At 38.5% G+C, this 22,270-nt stretch overlaps 1 protein-coding gene across 1 annotated transcript in view; it reads left to right on the top strand.

Annotated features, from left to right (window-relative positions):
- Positions 1 to 22,270, top strand: part of STIM2 (stromal interaction molecule 2) — a 145,415-nt gene that overhangs the window by 65,362 nt on the left and 57,783 nt on the right. The window contains exon 3 of the mRNA XM_033106402.1: positions 16,635 to 16,749. Within this exon, the coding sequence (XP_032962293.1) occupies positions 16,635 to 16,749 (115 nt within the window). The remainder of the gene's footprint in view (positions 1 to 16,634; positions 16,750 to 22,270) is intronic.

Raw genomic sequence — 22,270 nt, 5'->3', positions numbered from 1 at the left:
AAAGAGAACAGAAACAAACTCATAGATACAGAGAACAAACTGATGGTTGCCCAATGAGAGGGGGGTTGGGGGACTGGGTGTTAAGAAAAAGGAGAAAGTGTTAAGAAAAACAAATCGGCAGTTACAAAATAGTCACCGAGATGTAAAGTACAGCATAGGGAACACAATAATATTGCAGTAACTGTGTATGGTGACAGGTGGGTACTAGACTAGTCAGGGGGATCACTTCGTAATATATAAATGTCTGACCACTATGCTGTACACCTGAAACTAATATAATATTGAGTGTCAAATCTAATTGAAAAATAAAAAAAATGTAAAAACTATATGCAATTTTATATTAAAGCAGTTGTTTCGCATTCCTGTTCCATTATTTTTGAATTTACCTCAGCAAGCGTTTCTTCGTAGTAAATGCTGTTGCAGACGGGAAGGGGGCAGAGGAGTAGGCGTGTGAACCAGGACCCGCATCTGTGCTCCTTCACTTCTCGCCTGCCAGTACTGCCAGTCCTGCTCCTCTCCTCCCCCTCCTTTCCTGGGCCTTTGCAGGATCACAGCATGGCACTGCCTTTATGTAATCTATTTTTTTCAGTTTCAGCACATTTCACATATTGTCTCCTCTTCTAAAAGATCTCTGAGTTCGGATGGGTACAGATGCTACTGAGTCCTATTTCACAAATGAATTAAATAAAATTGTACCTTTACTGTAACATGAACTCTATGTCATATATTGTTGTCATTCTAGATGGGATGACTGTAGAATTCATCATCCAAACTGGAATACTTGGGAGAATAAGCGAGAGTGCTATTAATAATCACACCAGGGCAACAGTGTAAATGAGCACTGTCTCAGGCAAATGGGGCCTTATAATTAGTTCGCTTTATGTCTTATCACAGTCAGCTTTTCATTGTATTATACTTACCTTTATCTGGATCTTGCTCCTTCACTACGTTGTTATGAAATTGATCTAAGTGTTGTGCCACAGTTTGTGCTATTAGGAAAGCTTGGATCTATTAGTTTATCACATACACGATATCGAATAGTCTTTTTATATGGTACAACTTTGCTAGTAATGTGACAGAGACTCAGGTATTTTTTTTTTCATTCCTTTTTCTTAGAGTTAAGTGCTTTTTTTTGTCTTTAGTCTCTATAAATAGCAGAGCTTAATAATATTTTCTGTAATTACTTAAAATAATACTCATTGACCCTTTCTTTGATTTTTTTTTTTAAGAATTTTTTTCTTTTGAGTAGTAAGCTTCCTGGCTTTCCCAAATTTTCATATCTGAAGACTTATATAATAGTCAGAATTTTCCTGTGGGCCTATCCAGTGTTTGGCCTGCCAGAATTTGTCCCAGGACTTAGGGCTGCAGTCACTAACCACATGGTCATCAGAAGACCATTTTGCTCGAGAAAGCTGTGTGTGTGGTCTTAAGGTAAGGTTTCTGTCTCGGAGATAAGCGTAAGGAGAATTGTTTCTAGCCTTAGGTAACCTCAGCATGCGTCCATTACAACAAAGTGCTTTATAAAGCATTTATGCTGTCTCAAATTTCTCTTCAGCGATGTTGTTTTGAGATAGGTAGGACAGGATAGGTGGCATCCCTGTTTTACAGATGAGGAAACAGAAGGTTGGAGATGTTAGGACCCATAGTGTGTGTGAGGAGAACTGGACTAGAGCTCAACTATCCCAACTTCCTTGTATTCTCCAGAAAAGGTTTAGACACAGTTCCAAGGTGTTATGAACTCGTAATCAGTTTTGAGTCCAGAACACTGAAAGAACCTCCCTGTACTCATTCTTGAACTGTGTTTCTATTAGTGACCTCAGTTTTAGTTGGAAACCTTTGGATATTGATGCAGCTCTTTCACTAAGACCTCCTACCTGCATGTTCTCTTTATTTGGTTTGAATCATACTGACTTATGTCTTGAGTGTTATCTTAAGCTTGGATGGAGAATCCACCTTGCCTCACCTTATTTAGGCTTTCTCTCCTGGCCTTCTGGGGCTGGCCTGACTTGATACCGCTTATGACCCAGTCCTGGCACAACCAAGTGTCGATGACTTGCTGTTTACTACCCCCCTGGCCTTTTTACAGTGTTATTAGGTCTGGAGGGCTGAAACTATAGGGCTATTACACTCACCTGCTAAAGAGCACTTTTGTAAAACTGAACGAGTATTTTTACCTTGATCCTGAAAATGTTTAAAATAATTATAAAAGATATTTAGAGCCTTTTTATTTTAATTGCTCATCCTTGCCAACTGACCTTTAAAAATTTTTTTGTATCCCGTAAGTACCTAAAATTTCTTTGAGATCTTAGCTGAGGAGATACAGAAATTTTAATGGACTTTAAAAAATTATTTTTATTTTTTAAATAAATTTTATTGGGGAATATCGGGGAGCAGGTGTTTCTCCAGGGCCCATCAGCTCCATGTCGTTGTCCTTCAGTCTAGTTGTGGAGATTGAATCAAGTCCAGTCACCATTTTCAATTTAGTTGCAGAGGCTCAGCCCACCATCCCATGAGGGAATTGAACTGGCAACCTTGTTGTTGAGAGTTCGCGCTCTAACCATCTGGGCCAACTGGCTGCCCCTCTGGCAGCTCAGTGGCAGCTCATTGTCTTCAATCTTGTAAAACTATTTTTAAAATCAAATAGTTGATTGTTGTTTGGTTCTCATTTTCTTTTTATTTTCTTTTCCCTGGTCCTCTCAAGGGCTTGGGTAGTATGCCAACACTCTTGACTTAGGGCACTGTTGAGTATTCAGTTAAAAACAAAACACACCTAATGTTTTACAGTTACTATTTATGTATATACACACTGGACTAAATATGGGGCAGAACGAACAATCAAGCATTGGCCTCCGTGAGTGCATCATCTAGTAGGGCATATAATGTCATACATGTATAATACGAGACATATTGCAAGTTATGTAGTAAGAATCCACATGAATCGTGAAAGTGCTCTTGTGTTTCAGAAGAGAGAGGGCACATCTGTTTGGGGAACATGAAAAACTTGGGAAGGAGTCCTTGAGATGGACTTTTGGAAATGGGTATAGTTTTTACAGGTGTAGGTAGGACATTCTAAGATGAAGGTAGGTCAGGGTAGGGAAAAAGCATTAAAGCAAGAATGTAGGGTACTAATTTATGCAGTAGGGAATAATTCAGTCTGACTGCAGCGTGGTGTTGTGGGAGATGGGATTGAAAAGAGCTTGCTTGGTCTTCCTTCTTCCTGCTTCTGGCTACTCGTCCTCTGATTTCTTCATTGTTATCGCTTTTCTTGCACTCTTAAGTGTATGTATTTCACAAGATTTATTTTTTAAGACTTAAGTTTTTCAGAGCGGTTTTAGGTTTACAACAAAATTGAGAGTGAGAAGCAGATTTCCGTACACACTGTACCCCACACAAGTGTAGTCTCACATTAACAGCCATCACTCACCAGAGGTATATTTTTCACCAAGAATGAGCCTACATTGACACATCATAATCACCCCAAGTCCATAGTTTATTTTAGGGTTCATTCTTGGTATTGTACATTCTGTGGGTTTGGACAAACATATAGTGACATATATTCATCATTATAATATCATACTGCCCTAAAAATCCTCAGTCATTATTGTTTCAGATATTTCTTCTGTCCCTTTTGCTCCTTCTTCTCCTTCTGGTATTCCCATTACACGTATGTTACACTTTTTGTTGTCCCACATCCTTTGGATATTCTGTTCTCTCTTTTTTTCAGTCTTTGTTCTCTCTTTGCTTTTGGGTTTTTGAGGTTTCTGTTGGTATACCCGCTAGCTCAGCAGGAGCTGACTTACTCCCCAACATTTACTGTGGGAATCTGGTCAAGCTCCTGGAGGTAAATCTCAGAGTATCGTGGGGGCTCTTGTAGGGTAGGAAGAAACTTTCCTCTTCCGTCCTAGGTTCTTTTGACTGGTCTAATGATTACATCTGCATGAGACTAATTATCAAGAGAAAATAATCAAATTTAATTACATATGTACGCATGGAAACCCACATGCATGAGAGAGTCAGAGACCCCACACATATAAGACCAGAGATGGAAAGAGACAATGTGGTACATATGACATTCTGAACTTTAGAAGATTGTAAGGCACCTTGGGGCTTCAGAAGGTCGTTGTAGGACATTAAGAAGAGCAGATAGGTGTTCAGTAATAGTAGTTTGTCTTACCATATAGGTAGGTCAACAAAGTTTATCTCTGATAATCTCTTATGGGCAAGATCTCGAATTCAAATTCTTCTAGGTCATTAAGAGTGGGGCAAAGAAATTTCTCTTGAGCCCACAGGGTCTCCATTGCTTTTAGCTCAAAATAATTCACAGATCACAATGGCACATCTTAGGGTGACTCATTCTGAACCCCTATGCCCTCCTTATGACAGGGTATCCCCGGAGTTTTTAATTCTCAGACTTCTCGGCACTAAACCAGCAGCAATTTGTCATTACAGTTCAGATTTTCCTACCCCAGCACTGGCAGGGGTTTGCCCTGTGTCCTCCCCTCTCTAATGGATCCAAGAAGAGTTTTTTACTGTTTGATCAGTTCAACATTTTACCTGTTAGAATGGAATGGTGACTTCCAAGCTCCTTACATGCAGAACCAGAAACCAAAAGTCTATTCCATAAGATTTTTACCTGTGGCCCTCTTTTTTCTTTTCTTTCAACTAGGAAGCATTATTCAGGCTCATGGCTTTATTATCACTTCTGTGTATGTTCAATTCTGACTTTTGTCCTGAATTCCATTCTCACGTTTTGTCTGCTAGGACTTCCAACTCTGTCCTAAATTGAGGGAAAAAAAAATACATTGCTGTCTGTCCTTGTTTTCCTGTCTGTAAAGTCTCATGCTGAGCCAATCACTCACTGCTTTCCTTAAAAACATGTTTCCTGTCTCTTAAGTACGTTCCTGTTTTTATTGATGGTATCACGATTTTACTTGCAACTCAGGCTTAATGCTCCAGACTCATTTTTGTCTGCCTTGTTTCCCTCTCTGAGTTTCTGAGCTTTATTCTTATGATTTCATTGCTAACTGGTCTTCCCATTGCTAGTCTTTTCTTCCTTTAAGATTCATTTGGACCATTATTACTTAATCAGCACGTTTTAGAACATGGTAGTTTGTTATCCTCTCCCCCCACTCAAAAACTTCTGTTGGCTCTTCATAATCCCGCGGGTTTCAACATTAGTCTGCATCAGTCACCTGGTCGACTTGTCAGCACACAGGGGACTGCGCCTGCCTTCAGACTTTCTGAGTCAGTAGGTCTAGGAAAAGGCCTAAGGATTTGCCTTTCTCATTGTCAGAGGTGATGCAGCTGGCGTCTCATCCGCCTGCATTTGTGTCCATAAACTCGGTCTTCTCTCCTGTTATCTTGGATTCGCTGTTTGTGCTCCTTGTGAAATAAAAGTGAATTCCCCCACTTGTGCACTTGATCTCATCTCCTCTTACCACTCTAGGACAGTGGTTTAGCAATTCTCTTCTCCAACAGCTGTATTTTCGATTTTCTACTGGATCTCTCCCATCTGACTCAAACCTGCCGTTCTTTTCCCACCTTATAAAAACAACAGAAGAAAAACTTCTCTGACGTGCTTCTTCTCCGTTTGGTTATTGCCCAGTTCCTTTATCCCTCCCTTACAACAAGATCCTTAAAAGGAGTTCGTATACTACTTCTTTCATTTCATTCTTTCTTGAATTCACTTAAGCTATTGCCTCTATTCTGCCACCAAAGCTGTTCTTATTATGCTCACCAGAGATGTCATGTTGCTACGCAGTGGTCAGTTATCAGTCTTCATATCACTTACCAGCATCACGATACAGCTGAACATGCATTCCATTTTAACACTTTTTTTTTTCACTTGGATTCCAGGAAACTTCACTTGTCTTATCTTCCTTCTGCTACATTGGTTGCTTCCTTTCAGTTTCCTTGGTGATTTCCTCTTCATCTTCCTGACCCTCCTACCGTGGGAGGGCACCCAAACTTAGTCCTTACACCCACTTGCCTATATACCCTCTATTTATGGGATTCCTAAGCTCTGGATTCTATATTCAACTGCGTGAACATCTCCATTTGGATTTCTGATAGTAATCTTAGGTTTACAATATTAAAAATTGAGACCTGATTTTCGGCTTGATCCAAATCTCTTTTTCTCTGTTATCTTCATTTCTAACAATGGAATTGCTCTTTAACCAGCTGCATCATAACATTCTAGAAGTGGGCCAAAAATTTTGACGTCATCTTTGATGTTTTGGGATCTTAGCCACTGTTGTTGATTATTGCCGAGATCCGTTAATCTATTAGAGGTTGCAAATGCCAATATTTTAATTTTGTTCTTTTTTATTCGTTGGAATGCTTCTTTAAAGACAAATTTTAATATATCGATTATTTGGTTTCCTATTTCTACAGGAAACACAGGATAAATGCTTGGTTCTTTCCCCTTATTTACAGGTTTTCAGATTAATTAGGTGGTTTCCAGGGATCTTCCAAAGGAGACAGGAGTGTGTGTGCGTGTGTAGGTCCGTGTGTAGTGTCACGAACACGTGAATTTAAATGAATTTCAGGCCATTATTATGATTTATTTTGTTGTTTAAATTGTCCTGTATTTGGCTACCGGAGGCTTATTTTATCTCGCACCTGGATCCTCTGGGCCCAACCTTAGTAGTCTTTGGTAGGTTTCTTGCTTTCTACTGTGATAAGATGTTCGAGGCTCAGCTTGTATATTTCTGGTCCCGGAGTTCCACTTTCTTCAACCATTTCCCTAAGAAGCCTTGATTTCTTTTACTGGAAAACAGGATCTGACAGACCAAGTCACGGTGCTGGCACTTCTGGGTCAGTCATTGTTTCTGTGTCTTTTCAGTGGATGGAGCTAGGAAATACTTTGTTACTTCTTTTTGAAAGATGATATACACTATAAATTCAGCGTGATATTTATGATCCAAATTTTATTCTACAGGGTTTTCATTTAACTGCATTGGGCTTACCCCTGTGTCTTCCTACAATCACACTGAACAGTGCTTAACAGTGCAGCACGATTAATCATTAGATTGCTCCCACAGCACACACACCACCTCAGGCTAACAGTGCTAACACTTAACGCCGACCATGTGGTTACTGAAAACGGTTTAAGCCTTTTCTCTTGCAGTTCTTCACCCCCCTTCCCTGCCCCTGCCCCCGCCAATAGGGTGTATCCTACTAGGAGATAGTTCCTAACTGTATGATTACACTTCTTACTAGATATACAGTTAGGTTCATTGGTTTAAATTGTGACTTTTAGTGATTACATTTAAAAATTAATTTTGTTCTATAATTATAAAAATATATGGTTGCACAGTTCTATCTGTAAAACAGAAGTATATACAAAGAGTATAGCTTCTATCCCTCTTTCATATATCATATTTTCTTCACTTCGTTACAGGTAACCTTTCCCCTCCTAGTTTCTTGGTTACCTGTCCTTTAATTATTTTTTAAATATAAGCAAATACCTACATATTTTTATTCTCCTTTCTTAAAAAATAACCTTGCTTGTGTCAAATAACAGTATACTTTTAATTTTATTTACTTTATTAATTTCTGGGTTCTTTGTGCTAGGAGGTATATTCTTTGAGGGTTGGGGTGTTTGTTTGCTTTATACTGCTATATTCTCACCACTGAGAACCGGGTCTGGCTCATAATAGATAATATTTATGTGAATATGTGATTGCATTGTGCTTTCATGGTGTTTCATCTTAATGCCAATTAAAATATGTTTGTTAAAATATAATTCATTACTAAATACTCTGGTTAAGAATGACAAGATACAGAAGAGCTCAAATTAATACCTAAAAGTTTATTTTTACTTCTGTGTAATAATCTGTCCCAGTAACTAATGAAAATAGTTTCTTAGTGAAAGTAACAAAATATTCCTTTCCCCCTCTTCTTCTGCCTCCCCCCCAACTCCGGTTCAAGCCGTTGTTTCTCAGTCTGGTTGTGTAGGACACAGCTCCCTGGCCCATGCTGGTATTATGAGCCTTACCCCCCTTCTCTCCCTCCCCCCGCCTGAGGCAGTCGGTCACTGGTCGTTGGTTGGCTGCTCACAGCAGCTCATGGCAGCTCTCGCTGGCTGCTGGCTGCTCATAGCAGCACACGGTAGCCCAGGGCAGTCCATGGCAGCACACAGCAGCCGTCGGCAGCTCACGCCGACCTCTGGCAGCTCATGGCAGCCCAGCTCCAGGTAGAGCTGTTATTCACAATCTTAGCGGTAGAGGGCGCAGCTCACTGGCCCATGTGGGAATCGAACTGGCGACCTCGGCGTTAGGAGCACAGTGCTCCGACTACCTGAGCCACCGGGCTGGCCCCAAAATATTCCTTTTAATAATCACTGAATATCTTTTTTTCCCATTGATCACCCAAAAATATTTCCCCACACTCGGTTAGCTCTGTGCATATGTGTGCATATATATACTTATTTGTGGATATGGCTCAGCATAGATCTTTAAATCTAGCAGTGCATGAAGAATGTTTAAATGAAAAAAAGCATGTCCTGTGGGGGCAGAGGGTATTTGGGAACTCTCTACTTTTCTGCTAAATTTTGCTGTGAACCTAAATCTTCTAAAAAAATCATATGCTATTTTAGTACTATTAGTACTGGGATTCATGGCAGATTTACAAAGTTACAGTGATGTCAGTGAGATTTGTGCCAGGAGCTATATATAAAATCATTGTATATGATGTCATTATTATAAGTTGTACATGCAAAAATCATCATCATTTTTCTTCAGTTAGTATTAAGGTGAAACAAGTAAGTGCAATTAATAGAATGAGTATCCCAGGAATAGAACTGTGTATGTGTATGATTAGGTAAACCATGTGAAAATACTGATATTTGACCATGTTTAAATTATATAAAGGCAGCACTGCAGATCATTAGGAATATTAAAGTTATTTCAATAAATAATGCTTGGATAACTGAGATTTAGAGAAAAATATAATTAGATCGTAACCTTTCACTTTCCTTAAAAATAAACTATTGATTAAAAAATTTAATAGTAAAAATGAAACCATACAGAAATTACGAGAAAATACAATTGAATACTTATTAGAAGTTATTAGAACTCTGATAAGAACCTGTTAGTTTCCTTAGTGTAGTCTAATCACACACTGGTTCTTTAAGATTGGTGAGGGAGAAAGAATGTCAGATGGAAAGAACTGCTCAATTTTTAGCTCTGGCTTTTATCTCTTCATAGGAAGATCTCTCACTATTTGCTGATCTAATTGCCTGACATGCGTGTTGTGTTTACTTCTGTGTATTTGCATGTATGCGCGTTTTTCTTTTTCCTTTCTCTCTCATGTGAACGTGTGGCTTTCCTTGAGTTCCTACAAAGCTGTAAGAAATTTTGGGTGGCTTCATAGCTCTTAGTCTTCAGTTAAAGGATATACAGACATAATTACATGGAGGTGGATAATCCGGTTCATAAAGTCAACTTACCGCTTTGATTTTGTGGTTCCTTATGTTTATAATTCCATATTTGTTTCTTGCTTTCTATTTCTGTGTCAAAAGCCATCTTTGCTTAGTAGTTGCCATTAAATGAATCTAGACTCTGGATACTGGGTGTGAGTGAGGGTACCAGGAAGCTCTAGGAGTTTTGCTATTTAGGGACTGTACAGTAGTCCCCCCTTATCTGCAGTGTCGCGTCACATGGTTTTAGTTACCTACGGGCGACCGCGGTATGACAATATTAAATGGAAAATTTCACAAATAATTCATAAGTTTTAAGTTGTGTGTCGTTCAGAGTAGTGTGATGAAATCTCTCACCGTCCCCCTCCAACCTGCCCAGACATGAATCATCCTTTTGTCCAACGTATGCATTCTGTATAGGCTACCTAACCATTAGTCACTTACTAGCCATCTCAGGGATCAGATCAGCTTACAGAGAGAGAAGGAGACGGGGGAGAGAGGCGATCACAGTCACATAACTTTGATTGCAGTTTATTGTTATAATAATTCTGTTTTATTATTTGTTAATCTCTTACTGTGCCTAATTTATAAATTAAACTTTGTCGTAGATATGGATGTATAGGAAAAAAACATAGTATATATGGGGGAGTTTGGTACTATCCACAGTTTCAGGCATCCACTAGGAGTCTTGGAATGTATCTCTTGTGGATAAGGAGGGGCTGCAGTGTGTTTTAGGATGACTTTTTTTGGCTGCAACTAATAGAATACCTGAATTAAAGTAGCTTAAACAACAGGGGGGTTAATATTTGAAATTACATTACCGTAAGTCTGGGAGTAAATGGTTTCAAGGTTAATTCAGAGGCTTAATGATGTGTTAGCTTTTCTTTCATCTCGTTGGCTTTCTACTCCTGTTTGGAAATGGCTGTAATAGTGCCAAGCATTGTATATCCTCCGATGATAACATCAAATGTGAGCAAATTAAAGGGATATTGTTCTCCCTTTATATCTCTCGTTTTCTCAGAGAGGAAAACAGCACACATTCCCAGATATAAGTTAAGTCTATAATAGACATTTCATAAAAGAAATACAAATGGTTAAATACGTGAGAGAATTTTAATCTCAGTAAGACTCTGGAAATGCATTAGGTTAGAAGTTAAGAGAGTACCTCAAAATATTTCAGTCATTCAAAATATGATACAGTGTGTACAAGTCAAGGCAAAAATTTAACTCATTATTTAAAAAAATAAATGATTTACATGTAATGGTTGATATCGTTGAGTGTTTATGCTATGCCAAGCACTGTTCTTTACACTTCATATGAAAAAAATCACTTAATCCTCACAACCCTTTGATGTATGACTTATTACCATTTTTACTGAGTAGAAAACTGAACGGAGAGTAAAGTAACTTACTTAGGTCATACAATAAATAAGAGATTTGGGATATATTAATAGTTGCATGCAGTCTAGAGACTGAGTCTGTGCTTTAAACCACTGTGCAACTTGTTTGATTCAACAGTTTGGGGTTGAAGATAGCAACATGGGCAATTCATACTTTATTAGCATGCTGTCACTTCTAAGAGTTTGGGAATCATTTTTATAGGACATCCCGGTTAGGATGGTGGTGAAGAACTTAAGCTTTGGAATTCTTTAGAATTTACTTCCTAGGCCTCCTAGTTATATGAAGTACAATAAATTACTAACTCTCCCTTAGCCTTTGCTGTTTCCTCTTTCAAAGTGAGAATAGCAATAGTGTTTTTCTTGTTAGGCATTCTTTCCTCTGAGACATTATGCTAAGCAATTTACTACTTTCAACACAGGAAGACCCTGCAGTTTTTTTAAGGAGCCCATCTGCTTTAACTGACTCACATATCAGACCTCGGATACTGTGTTGTTTTGATGACATGTGTCCTTTGGAAATGTCTCTGCTTTCATTGTGAGTGAAAAACCTGGTTTTTTTCTCCATCTCTGTTAAATATATTGTTTCAGAGTATTTGAAATGATACTTCAAGAATATTGGGTAGTCTTAGCTTTACAAAATATGTCTGGTATTCCCCCAAACGTGTATTAAGCCTGCCAGGATAGTCAGGGTGAAACTCACTTATTCAGGCTTTAAACTTCAACAGCAATAGCAACATTGATGTATAAAAACCACTCAAAATACTTTGATTTAATATAATTTTATTGTCTAACATTTTTATGCACTATGCATTTTGATTTAATCTTCATAACCATATGTGGTAGACAGTTTTATTTTTCTCACTGTACAGAGGAGAAAAATGAGGCTAAAGAGACTTTAAGTAGTGGTCTGTTGTTGAATATAGTCTGTTCAGACTGCAGAGTCCGAGGGCCGAAGTGCGATGGTAAATCACCTGTCCTGGGTACTGAGGTCTTAAAATTATGTATTGAAAGATAAAAGAGGAAACAGATTTATCACTGTTGTCTCATGGAAACCAGGACAAGAATTGTGTAGCCCAGGCCTCCTGAGGAACTGAAACTGGAAAGTCCTCAAGAACTGAGGCAGTTCCTGGTGTCATTTTTTTTCTCTCTCTATTCTCACCTCTGTTTGTTCTCTTTCATTATTTTCTCTGATCATAGTGGCTTCCAATGTTCTCCTTATCACCTGGCCCATCTTGACTGCCCATAAAACGGTATCTTCAATACTGGTGTCTTTATAACCTTAAAAATCCAGAGCCATGGCCGAGTGACCCTTTTCATCGCCTGAATTACAGTTTCCTGTGAGAATCCAGTCAGCCTGGCCAGACTCCGGATTGTTTTCTTCCGGGTCAGGTGTCTGTGCTTTGCTCATATAGCTGTGGCAGGGGGGATAGGTTGCAGGAGGGGGTGACTGCACACATTCAGGGATTTACACCCATTTTGGTAGGTGGTTCTCAGGAGGAGAGGTATAGGCTGAATAGAGCTCCGAAAAGGTCTATTGGTGAAAGGTCCTGGAATACATCGTTTCATTCAGCGTCATTTCGGTGTAACATTGATGAAATGCCGTAGGAATTTAACTCTTGTTTATAGTAATTAGCCTGTGGTAAAATTGATTTCATTACCTGTCGTTTCACTGCAGTCTATCAATGATGTTAAATGAGGACTTACTGTCGTAACATGATTAGATAATATTAAAGCAGTGTCATAAAAATAACAGCACAAATGCAAAATACAAATACAATAAACATAACATACAAATAAAACATAAACAAAACAAAAATAAATATAACAAAAATAACAGCACAAATGCAAAGTATAAAATAATATATACATGATAGGTAAAAGAAACTGAAATCGGTTTATCATTTAAAAGCTACCTTCCTAAAACTGGGTAAGTAATTTCTTTAATGGAACTAGAAGAATTTATTTTAAAGAATCATCTGGGTGAAAAGAATATTCAGTAGTCATTTATTGAGTACTCCTTTGTTTGTATCATCAATTCAAGCTTTCCTATAGTTGGTTTGCATAATTGGATATGCTACCAAGGAACTCTACATTATCTGCTGTACGTTTTTTGAAGATTTACTTCACAGAATTTCAGATTCTGTTTTCCAATTTCTTAATTCACTATTTCAATGAATAAGAAGTATTTGTCATTTGCTTATGCATTTTCAGGTTCTGGTGACTTTTTAAAATTTCTCTAGCCTGCCTCATTTCTAAAATTTGTGGTTTTCTATGAAGTTTTAGAAAAGTCTGGTCAGAATGATCTGCTCTTCTGTCAGATATCAGGAAGGAGGTTTAAGGAAAGCTGATGATATTTAGTGCCTTTAGTTCAGTTAAACATTTTCTACTTTAGTTTCAACATAACTTTAATTGTAGTGTTTTCTAGTCGTCTTATGATCAAAATGTTGAAGATGTATGAGATACAGAGTATACTTTTATGTGGTTTGTTGTGAATTGTGTTATCTTGGGCTCATGTTTTAAAACAAAAGTAAATAGTTTTAAATGATAATTCCAGAGAAAATATAATTCAGTGTATTTTTTCAGTTTTTAGTCAACTTTCTTAGGAGTCAGATAGTTCTTTTACACCAAGTGAGCTATAGATATCTTCAGAAGCTTTTTTTAAATTGCTTTTTTTGATATATTCTTTTATTTCATTAAGCATATATTTTGGCAGATAGCTAGCTATACACTCATTCTAGGCTTTGTAAGATAGCTCAGTAGCTAGAATGCCGCCTATAGTCTGTATATGGAAATTAGCTTTATTTTCTGAAATATATTGATCCCGAAGCTACAGAACTCTGCTCCTGGGTTCTTTGTGTTCATGTAGTGAAAAGAATTTCCTAGGACTTTTCTTTTATTTAATGTATCACATAAATGAAACAGTTGCCATTTGTTCTGACTGACCGGACCATTTCCAAGACAGGCTTCTTCCCTGCTCTGTTCATCATCATGGTTTTCAATTTAGAATTTCTCTTTAACTCTTGGACCTTTTCAAAGGTAAGGGCAGTTTCAGAGTATCTCAGTGGTAGTGACTTTCCCAGGCATATGTACTGGCTTCCGAAGATATCAGTCCGGAATACTGGGAAGGGTAGGCAAAAAAAGGGAAATAGAAAATAGGAAATAGAAATAGACAGAAGTTGGGTCAATGAGGCAGGGCCCTTTAAAAATAACTTTAAAAGGGGCATTAAGGAAAGAAAAAAAAACATAAGATGCTATTTTGAACAACAGAATATATAAATGCTAGTAAAGAACTTCTAGATTAGTGCTTTTCAAATTATATATGGTGAAGGACCAGTGTTCATTTTCAACTCATGCATAGGCTCTTTTTCAACTCATACATGGTAAGTACGTTTATCGTATGCTTGGGTCAGATGCTTTGAAAACATTGTCTAATTGCTGTGAGGTTTCTAAATAGCTGCTCTCCATCCTGAAACCTTCTTCATTTTGTACTCAAGGGTATTGAAACTTGGGAAAGTTAAACAGTGTGCTCAATCCTATACCACGGTTACAGTTTTCTGTTTTGGTTTCAGTAGAGAACAACTCTCCTCAGTGGCAAAATTTGGTCTTTTATATGAAGGTAATGTTCATTGTCAGGATATAAAAGTCAGAAAAATATGCTTCTGCGGTTTGGGACTATAGGGAATTTTTACTTTCTGCATCGTGGACTTCGGAAGTAATCTTTCTTATGATGTTATATTTTTGAATCAGAAGGAAATCAATAAAAATACCAAGTAAAACAATACCAAAACAAGGAAAATCAGAAATATTAAGGTAGGAAAAGCATTAATAATTTTTACAATGATTAGTTCCATGTATTTTGATTAATGAGTTTATGTGGGGAAAGTGTCAAGAGATCCGGCCTAACAGATCGTCAAGGACAGGCCTGGGAGGTGGTATGAAAGCCGTAAAAATGATTTGCTTTTTATTTGGTAGACAGTGGGGAACAATTAAAAAGGTTTATATAGTGAAGTAATATATACTTCAGGCTGGTTTTTACCAAAGAACATTTTAGTGCTTTCTCTCTATGCTATTTTAAAGTAAGATTGAGGATCTACTTCACTTTAGTTCTAAACACTCATTGAATTCCTCTCAACTATAAGTAATAGCTTAAAAGGTAGGAGGACATAGAAATACCGATGTAAATGATGCTGGATCTGCCGGCAGTTTCTGGGTGGAGGCCAGGATCCAGTCTCGTGAAGCTGAAGAGTGGACACACAGACCAGGGAGAGGCAAAGAGTTGTAAAGGAAGATAGTTTACTAGAGGCAGGAGAAGAGGTTGCAGCTCCCGAGTGGGAGGAGGTCCCCGAAACTGGGAAGCCCACTAGCTAAGGCAAAAGGCTTTTACTTTTATACCTTCCCCTGCCTGCTTAGGGAAGGGGGCTGGAGCCTTCTAATGGAATTCATCTATTAGATTTGTCTTCTTTGCTCATCCTGAACGGATTAACGAACCAACCCATTTCCTATCTATCAGATCTATTCCTTTTTCTGGCCAGAAGGGATTTGGGATTATTTATTAACCTCAAGGCGTATTCTCATGTCTCTGTCCTGCAATGAAGGAGACACTCCAGAACCTAGAGTTTCAGAATATGGCTGCTTTTATGTTTCTTCCGCCAGGGACCCCACTGTCTACCTAGCAACATAGTAACTATCCTGTCTCAATATGAGGCAGTAATTGAGATTAGTATTTAGTGTGTTTTGAAACACCCTTGTCACTAAGTGTGGGTGGAAATGTGTAATATTGAGGCAGTATATTATGCTGTTGAGCATAACCAAACTGCTTGGGTTGGAATCTCACCTCTGCTGTTCATTGTTTTTCAACCTTGGGCAACGCCTTTGAGCCTTGGTTTTCTCATTTATAGAATGGGGATGCATAATATTGAACTTCTAGGAGTTAAATAACTCTCTCTCTCTCCCCCTCCTCCTGTGTTTTATTACAGGTATATAGACATATTTATTAAATAATTTAGAGTGGTACCTGGCAAATAATGAGCATTAAATCAGTACTTTTACTGCTGCTGCTCTCATGATTAGTAGTAGAAGGCATTTCGTTAAGTAAATTATATAAACATGTAAAAATAATGGGAGTATAAAATACTAAAAATGAACCAGTTGTTATCTGAAAATTACCACCCACTGGATTTCAGTTTTTTTTCTTTTCTCAGTTTATAGAGACTAAAATAGTGAATTTCAGTACAAGGTGTGATAAAAAAGAAATATGGCAAATGTTTAAATTAAAAAAATTATTACAGTAAAAGACACATTGTCATTAATCCCTCTTAAAATATTCCCCTTCGCTTCAAACACACTTATCCCATCATTCTAGCCACTTTCTGAAGCAGTTCTGGAAGTCCTCTTTCGTGAGTGTCTTTAGTTGTGCTGTCATGGCTGCCTGGATGTCCTGAAGCATTTTGAGTTTGGGGAAGAGCCAGAAGTCGCACGGTGCCCGATCCAGTGAATACGGTGGATGAGGACACACCAAAATGTTTTTATTTGACAGAAATTGTCATACCAGAAGCGATGTGTGACATGGAGCATTGTCATGATGGAGGATGATTTATGGCACACTTTAAAACACACCTTCTCTCAACCGTAGCTCACATCCTACTAACTGCACCGAACAAGCTGCAACTTGTCACACACTGTTACTAAGGTTTGACGTGCCGCTTCCCTCATTGAAAATCCCTGCCTTTCCGTTGGTTGGCACTTGGAAGCAGCATTCACGGTATGCTTTGATCACACCTCGTATACTTAACTTAGTGTTTTCTCTTTTATAGTTTATCAGAGAAGATATGAAATACAAAGATGCTACTAATAAACACAGCCATCTGCACAGAGAAGATAAGCACATAACTGTTGAAGACTTATGGAAACGATGGAAAACGTCGGAAGGTAAGAAGACCATTTGTGATCTGGATCCCTTACCTGCCCTCTGCCGTGCTTACCATTGTTAACTCGTTAATTGCATATGATCTTACAGAAAATCAAAATAACATTTCTGTGAGGATATTTATATTTTAGTAAGTAATCATTTATCAAATAAACATATGGATTCCAAAGTTTTCTCTTTAGAGAACAGTTCCTAAAGTCTTTATAAAGCATAGAACTTTTAAGCTTTTCCTTAAATAAACCCTTTATGAAGTCTTCTCATAATTGTATGTTAAAGTTGTATAATTTACGTTTTATTCCTTTTTTACCTTTTAAGTCCTCAAACTGTTTCATGAACAATAATTGTTTAGGGCCGGAAAAGTGTCTGACCTAAAACCTCAACTTGATCACTAATACGGGAAAGCTGCTAAAAATTTTTAAGCAGCCCATTAAGTTTATTATTATTATTTTTGAGTAAGAGTCAACCAAAATGTCTTTTTCTACTATTTCTGTTCTTACATCAAATAATTATGTTGTATATTTTTCTCTGCAAGTTTGAATAATGAAATGAAATCAAAAGGAAACTGAGAGATTACAAAGTGGGAATACAAAGAATATATAGTTTACTAGACTGTCTATGATAATGTTTAGAAATGGGAAAATACACAAAAACCATCCCACCAATGCTCAGTGTTTTTATTATGTAAAATGTTTGCATCTTCCTTACATTTTTGTTTTCACTTTTTAAACAAGGCATGTGTTGAAGAAGAAAAAGAAGGTAAAAAATACTGACTTAAATGAAAGATACATACTCTTGAGAAATCTCTCTCCATTTCCCCTCCCCATACCATTTTTAAGTAATATGAACTTGGTTGGGGATAGGAATAAATGAATATAAATTTCATGTGGGAAAGTGCTAGAATAGTGGGAAACTCAGTAAGACATAATCTATCTAAACAAAATATCTTAATATGTACATACTACGAAAGGAATTGGAGATCCATTATAGAGTCTATTGCTAATAGTCTATTTTAGATTTTGTGTATGTGATTCTTATCATGCAAAATGTCCAGCTGCTCTCCGCAGAAAACCCAAAACTTGAGAGGCGACGCTGGTGGAAAGAGAAGTAGTTTTTATTCCAAAATGCCAGCCTTAAGGGAAGACAGTAGACTACCTGTCAGGAAGACTGCCTTCCTCTTTTAATATTGACAGAAGGCTTTATAGACAAGCAAGGAAAGGCAGAACAAAGGAAGGAGAAGTTGGCTTGGCAACTTCCAGAAAAAGTGTTTTCTAGAGGCTGTTCTGCCCCAGGGTCAGGAGTGAACTCCATATAGATGCAAAAAACCACTCCCAAATTACTGAGCCACTGGTACGAAGTAAACAGAGCCTTTGAAACTGGTTTGCATAGTAAATGCACAGTAAACAGAGTCACCAAGGTTTGGGGGGAGGAGAGAGAAGCAAAGAAAGAAAAGAAAAAAAACTTTCAAAAAGTCCCAAGCCAAACCACTGTCAAACTGAATTACTGTTAAGACAGGAGGATTGTAATGGTGGCACTACATCTTCTATTTTGAGATTTGGATCTCTGGTATAATTTAACAAGTGTAATTTAACTTGCGACTTTTTGAAAGTTTTCTTTCTTGACTTCCTTTCCACCAAATGTTAAGGATTCTGCTTTCTATACATTTACTATATATACCAGTTTCAATGTTTCTGTTCACTCGGCCTGCTGGCCCTGGAACTTCTATGTGAGATCCACTCCTAGCTCCAACTTAAATCTACATAACATATGCAAAGGTTGTGATAACCAGTTTAACCACTTCACCCACTCCAAGGGACAAAACCCAACTCAATAGAAAACTGCACTACAGGCCAAAGCAGTAACATCCTGGTTAGAAAATATAAAACTTGAGACCAAAGACTCCACGCAGTAGTTTCCAGCAGATTCTGCCCAGCCCATCCTTCTCTTACTTTAATAAATCTTCCTTCTGTATTTCTACCTGACTTATGAATTCCTTCACGGCCCACGAGACAGCAGCCACAACAATTACAGCAGAGGTTTAAATTTCAAAAATAGAAGATACAGGGTCACCGTTACATGATGAGTTGAACGGAGCCCACTTAACTATATTTGAATGAAGGGAAAAAGACGTGACCACTTCTCATCCCGTTATGCTACCACCTCGTTCAGCCCCTATGTCGTGCCTGGGTAATTGCAGTAGCCACTTAATGGTCGCCCTGTGTATACTTGTGCTCTGCTGTAGTCTAGTCTTAGTTTAGCTGAGTAACCAACCTATTTATAAATCAGATCTGCTCAGTTCCCTATAATGGCTCAGAGTAAAAGCCAAAATCTTTACAAAGACCTGTAAGCCTTTATGATCTGGCTGCTCCTACCCCCCTGTTCTCTCTTTTCTGTCCCGTCCGTCTTTCTCCCTTACTGTGCTCTACCGTAGCCAGACTCCTGGCTATTCTGTAGCTGCAGGAATGCCGATGTGCTCACGGCTGACTCCCTTACCTCTTTCGTTAAAGTCTGCATCAGGGCTGTTCTCTCCTGAGGCCCGCCCTAACCACTCTATTTAAAATTGCAAACCATACTTCCTCCCCCCTTGTTTTTTGGCACTCTTGATCCCTGTTACTCAGCTCCACACTTTCTCTTACCCATATCATGTATCACCTTCTAAGGTATTATATAATTGACTTACTTGATATGTTTGTCTCCTTTCTCACCCCTGCCTCCAAAAATGTAAGCCTCAGAAGGCCAGGGGTCTTGTGTATTTTGTTTATTAATGTATCCCAAATCCAAGGGAGCTCTGTCCTTAAGCCCCATTTTGACATCCCACCCTAGTGAGCATGGTGAGATCACACAAAAATGTTTATTTTTCTTTTTTTAGCTTAAGTCATTTTCAAGTTGAAAAAAGTCTCTTAAATCTCTTTTTCTCTATGTTTTCACCTTAATTTCCACCCTCTAATATTTCACATTTATGGTGATGAGATTTCTCCCTAAGTCTCCAAAGAGTTGTCCTAAATTATGTGTTACGGGAGAGTGGGCCCTTCTCGGCGCGGTATCCAGGTGCTTGGCATCTTGAGGTAAGAATCGAATGAGATACCGAGGTAAATTAGTGAAAAAGCAGTTTATTAGAAGACAAAGTACACTCCAAAAAAGTGGGTCAGAGCAGAAAGCAGTGGCTCAAGGCCATTATTAGAAGAGAAAGCGCACCCCAAAGGGTCTGGAGTGGCCCCCAAGCAAAGGCAAGGCTCAAAAAAGGTGTGGCTCGCAGGGGCCTGGGGGATTTATCTGGGATGGGCTGTTCCTCTCCAGGTGTGGGACCACTTGATTGACACCCGTGATTGACAGGGGGCTCTTACCTTCTCTCTTCACACTGCACATGTTCTCTGCAGTTTGAAATTGTTGACTACAAGCTGCTAGGCCCTCCCCCTCCACCCGAGCAGATAGTTTTGATGGGCTCTGCAGCTGAATGGCTCTGCGAGCTCTGAAAGTGATTTCCGCTGGCTTTGTTACGGTCTCCGCCTTCATCCCTCCACCGTGGCCAGGTCCCTGACTGCCTAGGGTTTTTTCTGTCTCATTTCCTCTCTGCTTCTTTTTGTCCAAACATCTCTTACATAACCTTTTTAGGGGATTAGGGTATGGGAAGAATAGCCTTACGGCTCTTACTTAAATAGCTGCGTGAAAGGGAAGAGAGAGGAGGCAAGTGAAATAAACCTCCACTAGACGCTTTATAGTGACCTAATTCATTTTCTCAGCCCACGTCAGAGACTTTATTTACGGGACATGTAAAGGCTTGGCATTTGTTGCTAGATCACCGGTTTTTAAATCGTATCCTAACAAGCCCCAGTTGCCTGGAGATATCTCAGGGACCAGGCATGCTGAATGTGCAAGGTTCTGCTTTATTTGGTATATTTAGTTTCTATTTCAGAGTTCTCTTGGGAAACAGAAAGTGATTCTTGTGGAAAGGTTTAGAAACTGTTGATATAGAGATTAGAATGTACCTCTAGCAATACTATATAATTCAAGGTTGTTTTGTTGAATATGAATACAAATATACACGTGTGCACACACACATGCATACAACAACATACACAATTATACTTTGTGCATCGTCGTCGTGTCTCTCATGCCTTGAGCAGTGCTTTATTTACTTTGATGTTCAGAAAATATTTGTTGAATGCATGAGTGTATCATGTCTGATGATCATTGGATACTCAGTAGTTCCGTTCATCAAATATTCAATTCAGCAAACGTCTTTTGAATACAGGCATTTCTGTCAAAATGAAATATATGCATTCCTGAAAAACTTATGTTTTACAAAATTATGAACTTAATTACAGAGTTTATGGGAAAAAGTGGAGTTGAAGCAGAATACTCAAAACCTACGCAACTGTGTAACCGGAACACTAACAGTACTAATACAAATACCAGTGCAGTTGAAAGGATGTGTTAAATTCATAATCAGTAAATACTGTAGTAGATGTAGGACTTTACCTTAAAAAATAAGTAACGATAACTTAATGGAAGGAGGTGTTAGGTAGGGGTGACGTTGCTAAATCACGAAGACAAAGGCTAAGTGCCTGAAGACAAGAACTGACAACAAACATTCCGAAGACAGAGGCTGAGGCCACCCTGAGCTAAGTAAGAGTGGTGAGGGGACGTGAAGTTCATAGTTTGCTGTTTTGGCATTCTGTATTCTTTGTATCCATTTGCTGCTACCTGGCAGTGTAAAGTGATAATGTGTGAGGAAAAGTCACATGTGAAACAATGTGGCTTTTATATTGACACGATCCCTTATTAACCAGTTGCACATGAGGTAAGTCGTGTCACAGAAGCACAAGTAGCAGAACAGGATGTATCTATTATGTGCTAAGCAGTCATAAGCGCCTGGGTATTCATGGTGTGAGTTAAAATGTTCTCTGAGCTATAAGGAGTAAATGCCTGAGAAGGAAAAGACAAAGCAAACAAATAATTACAATACACGGTGATATGTACAGTAATAGCAGGAAGTGTGGGGTACAGAGATAGCTCACTGGAAGGACAGGCACAGAAGGTGGTGTTGGCACAGTCTGGGAGGGCCGACCAGCACTTCTGGAAGGGGGTGAATGGGCAGACCCTACGTGGTAGCCCCCTCATGGCTCCTCCGGTAGGTACCTGAACATTTGCTACAAGTGCGAGTGGAGGCGGCATGCTATATAGGAAGTGTGGGCTTGCGAGCTGTACAAATGGACCTCCCTGCCCTTCTGTTCATGAACATTAAGACATTGGGCACATTGTAAAATTCATTTATCAAGTGCAATTCTTATGTGATATAAATTAGTGATGTAGTAAAAGTGCCTGGCATAATTCCTGGCAACACCTCATACGCAGCAAATGTTTACTTATTTTTGTAATAGAGCTGAAAAAACTGAAATGTTTCAGCTATATTTAAAGTTTTGTAAGGTTTTTTATTTCATCTCATAATACTTATTAATAAAATGAATAGACCTATTAGGGTAAATATTTACCATCGTAATATGTCATTCTCTGGAGGGTGAAATG

This window comes from Rhinolophus ferrumequinum, chromosome 5 (genome assembly GCF_004115265.2).
Source record: "Rhinolophus ferrumequinum isolate MPI-CBG mRhiFer1 chromosome 5, mRhiFer1_v1.p, whole genome shotgun sequence".
Taxonomy (NCBI): Eukaryota; Metazoa; Chordata; class Mammalia; order Chiroptera; family Rhinolophidae; genus Rhinolophus; species Rhinolophus ferrumequinum.
The sequence above is the reverse complement of the archived record's forward strand: the minus strand, read 5'-3'. Positions and strand labels throughout refer to the sequence as shown.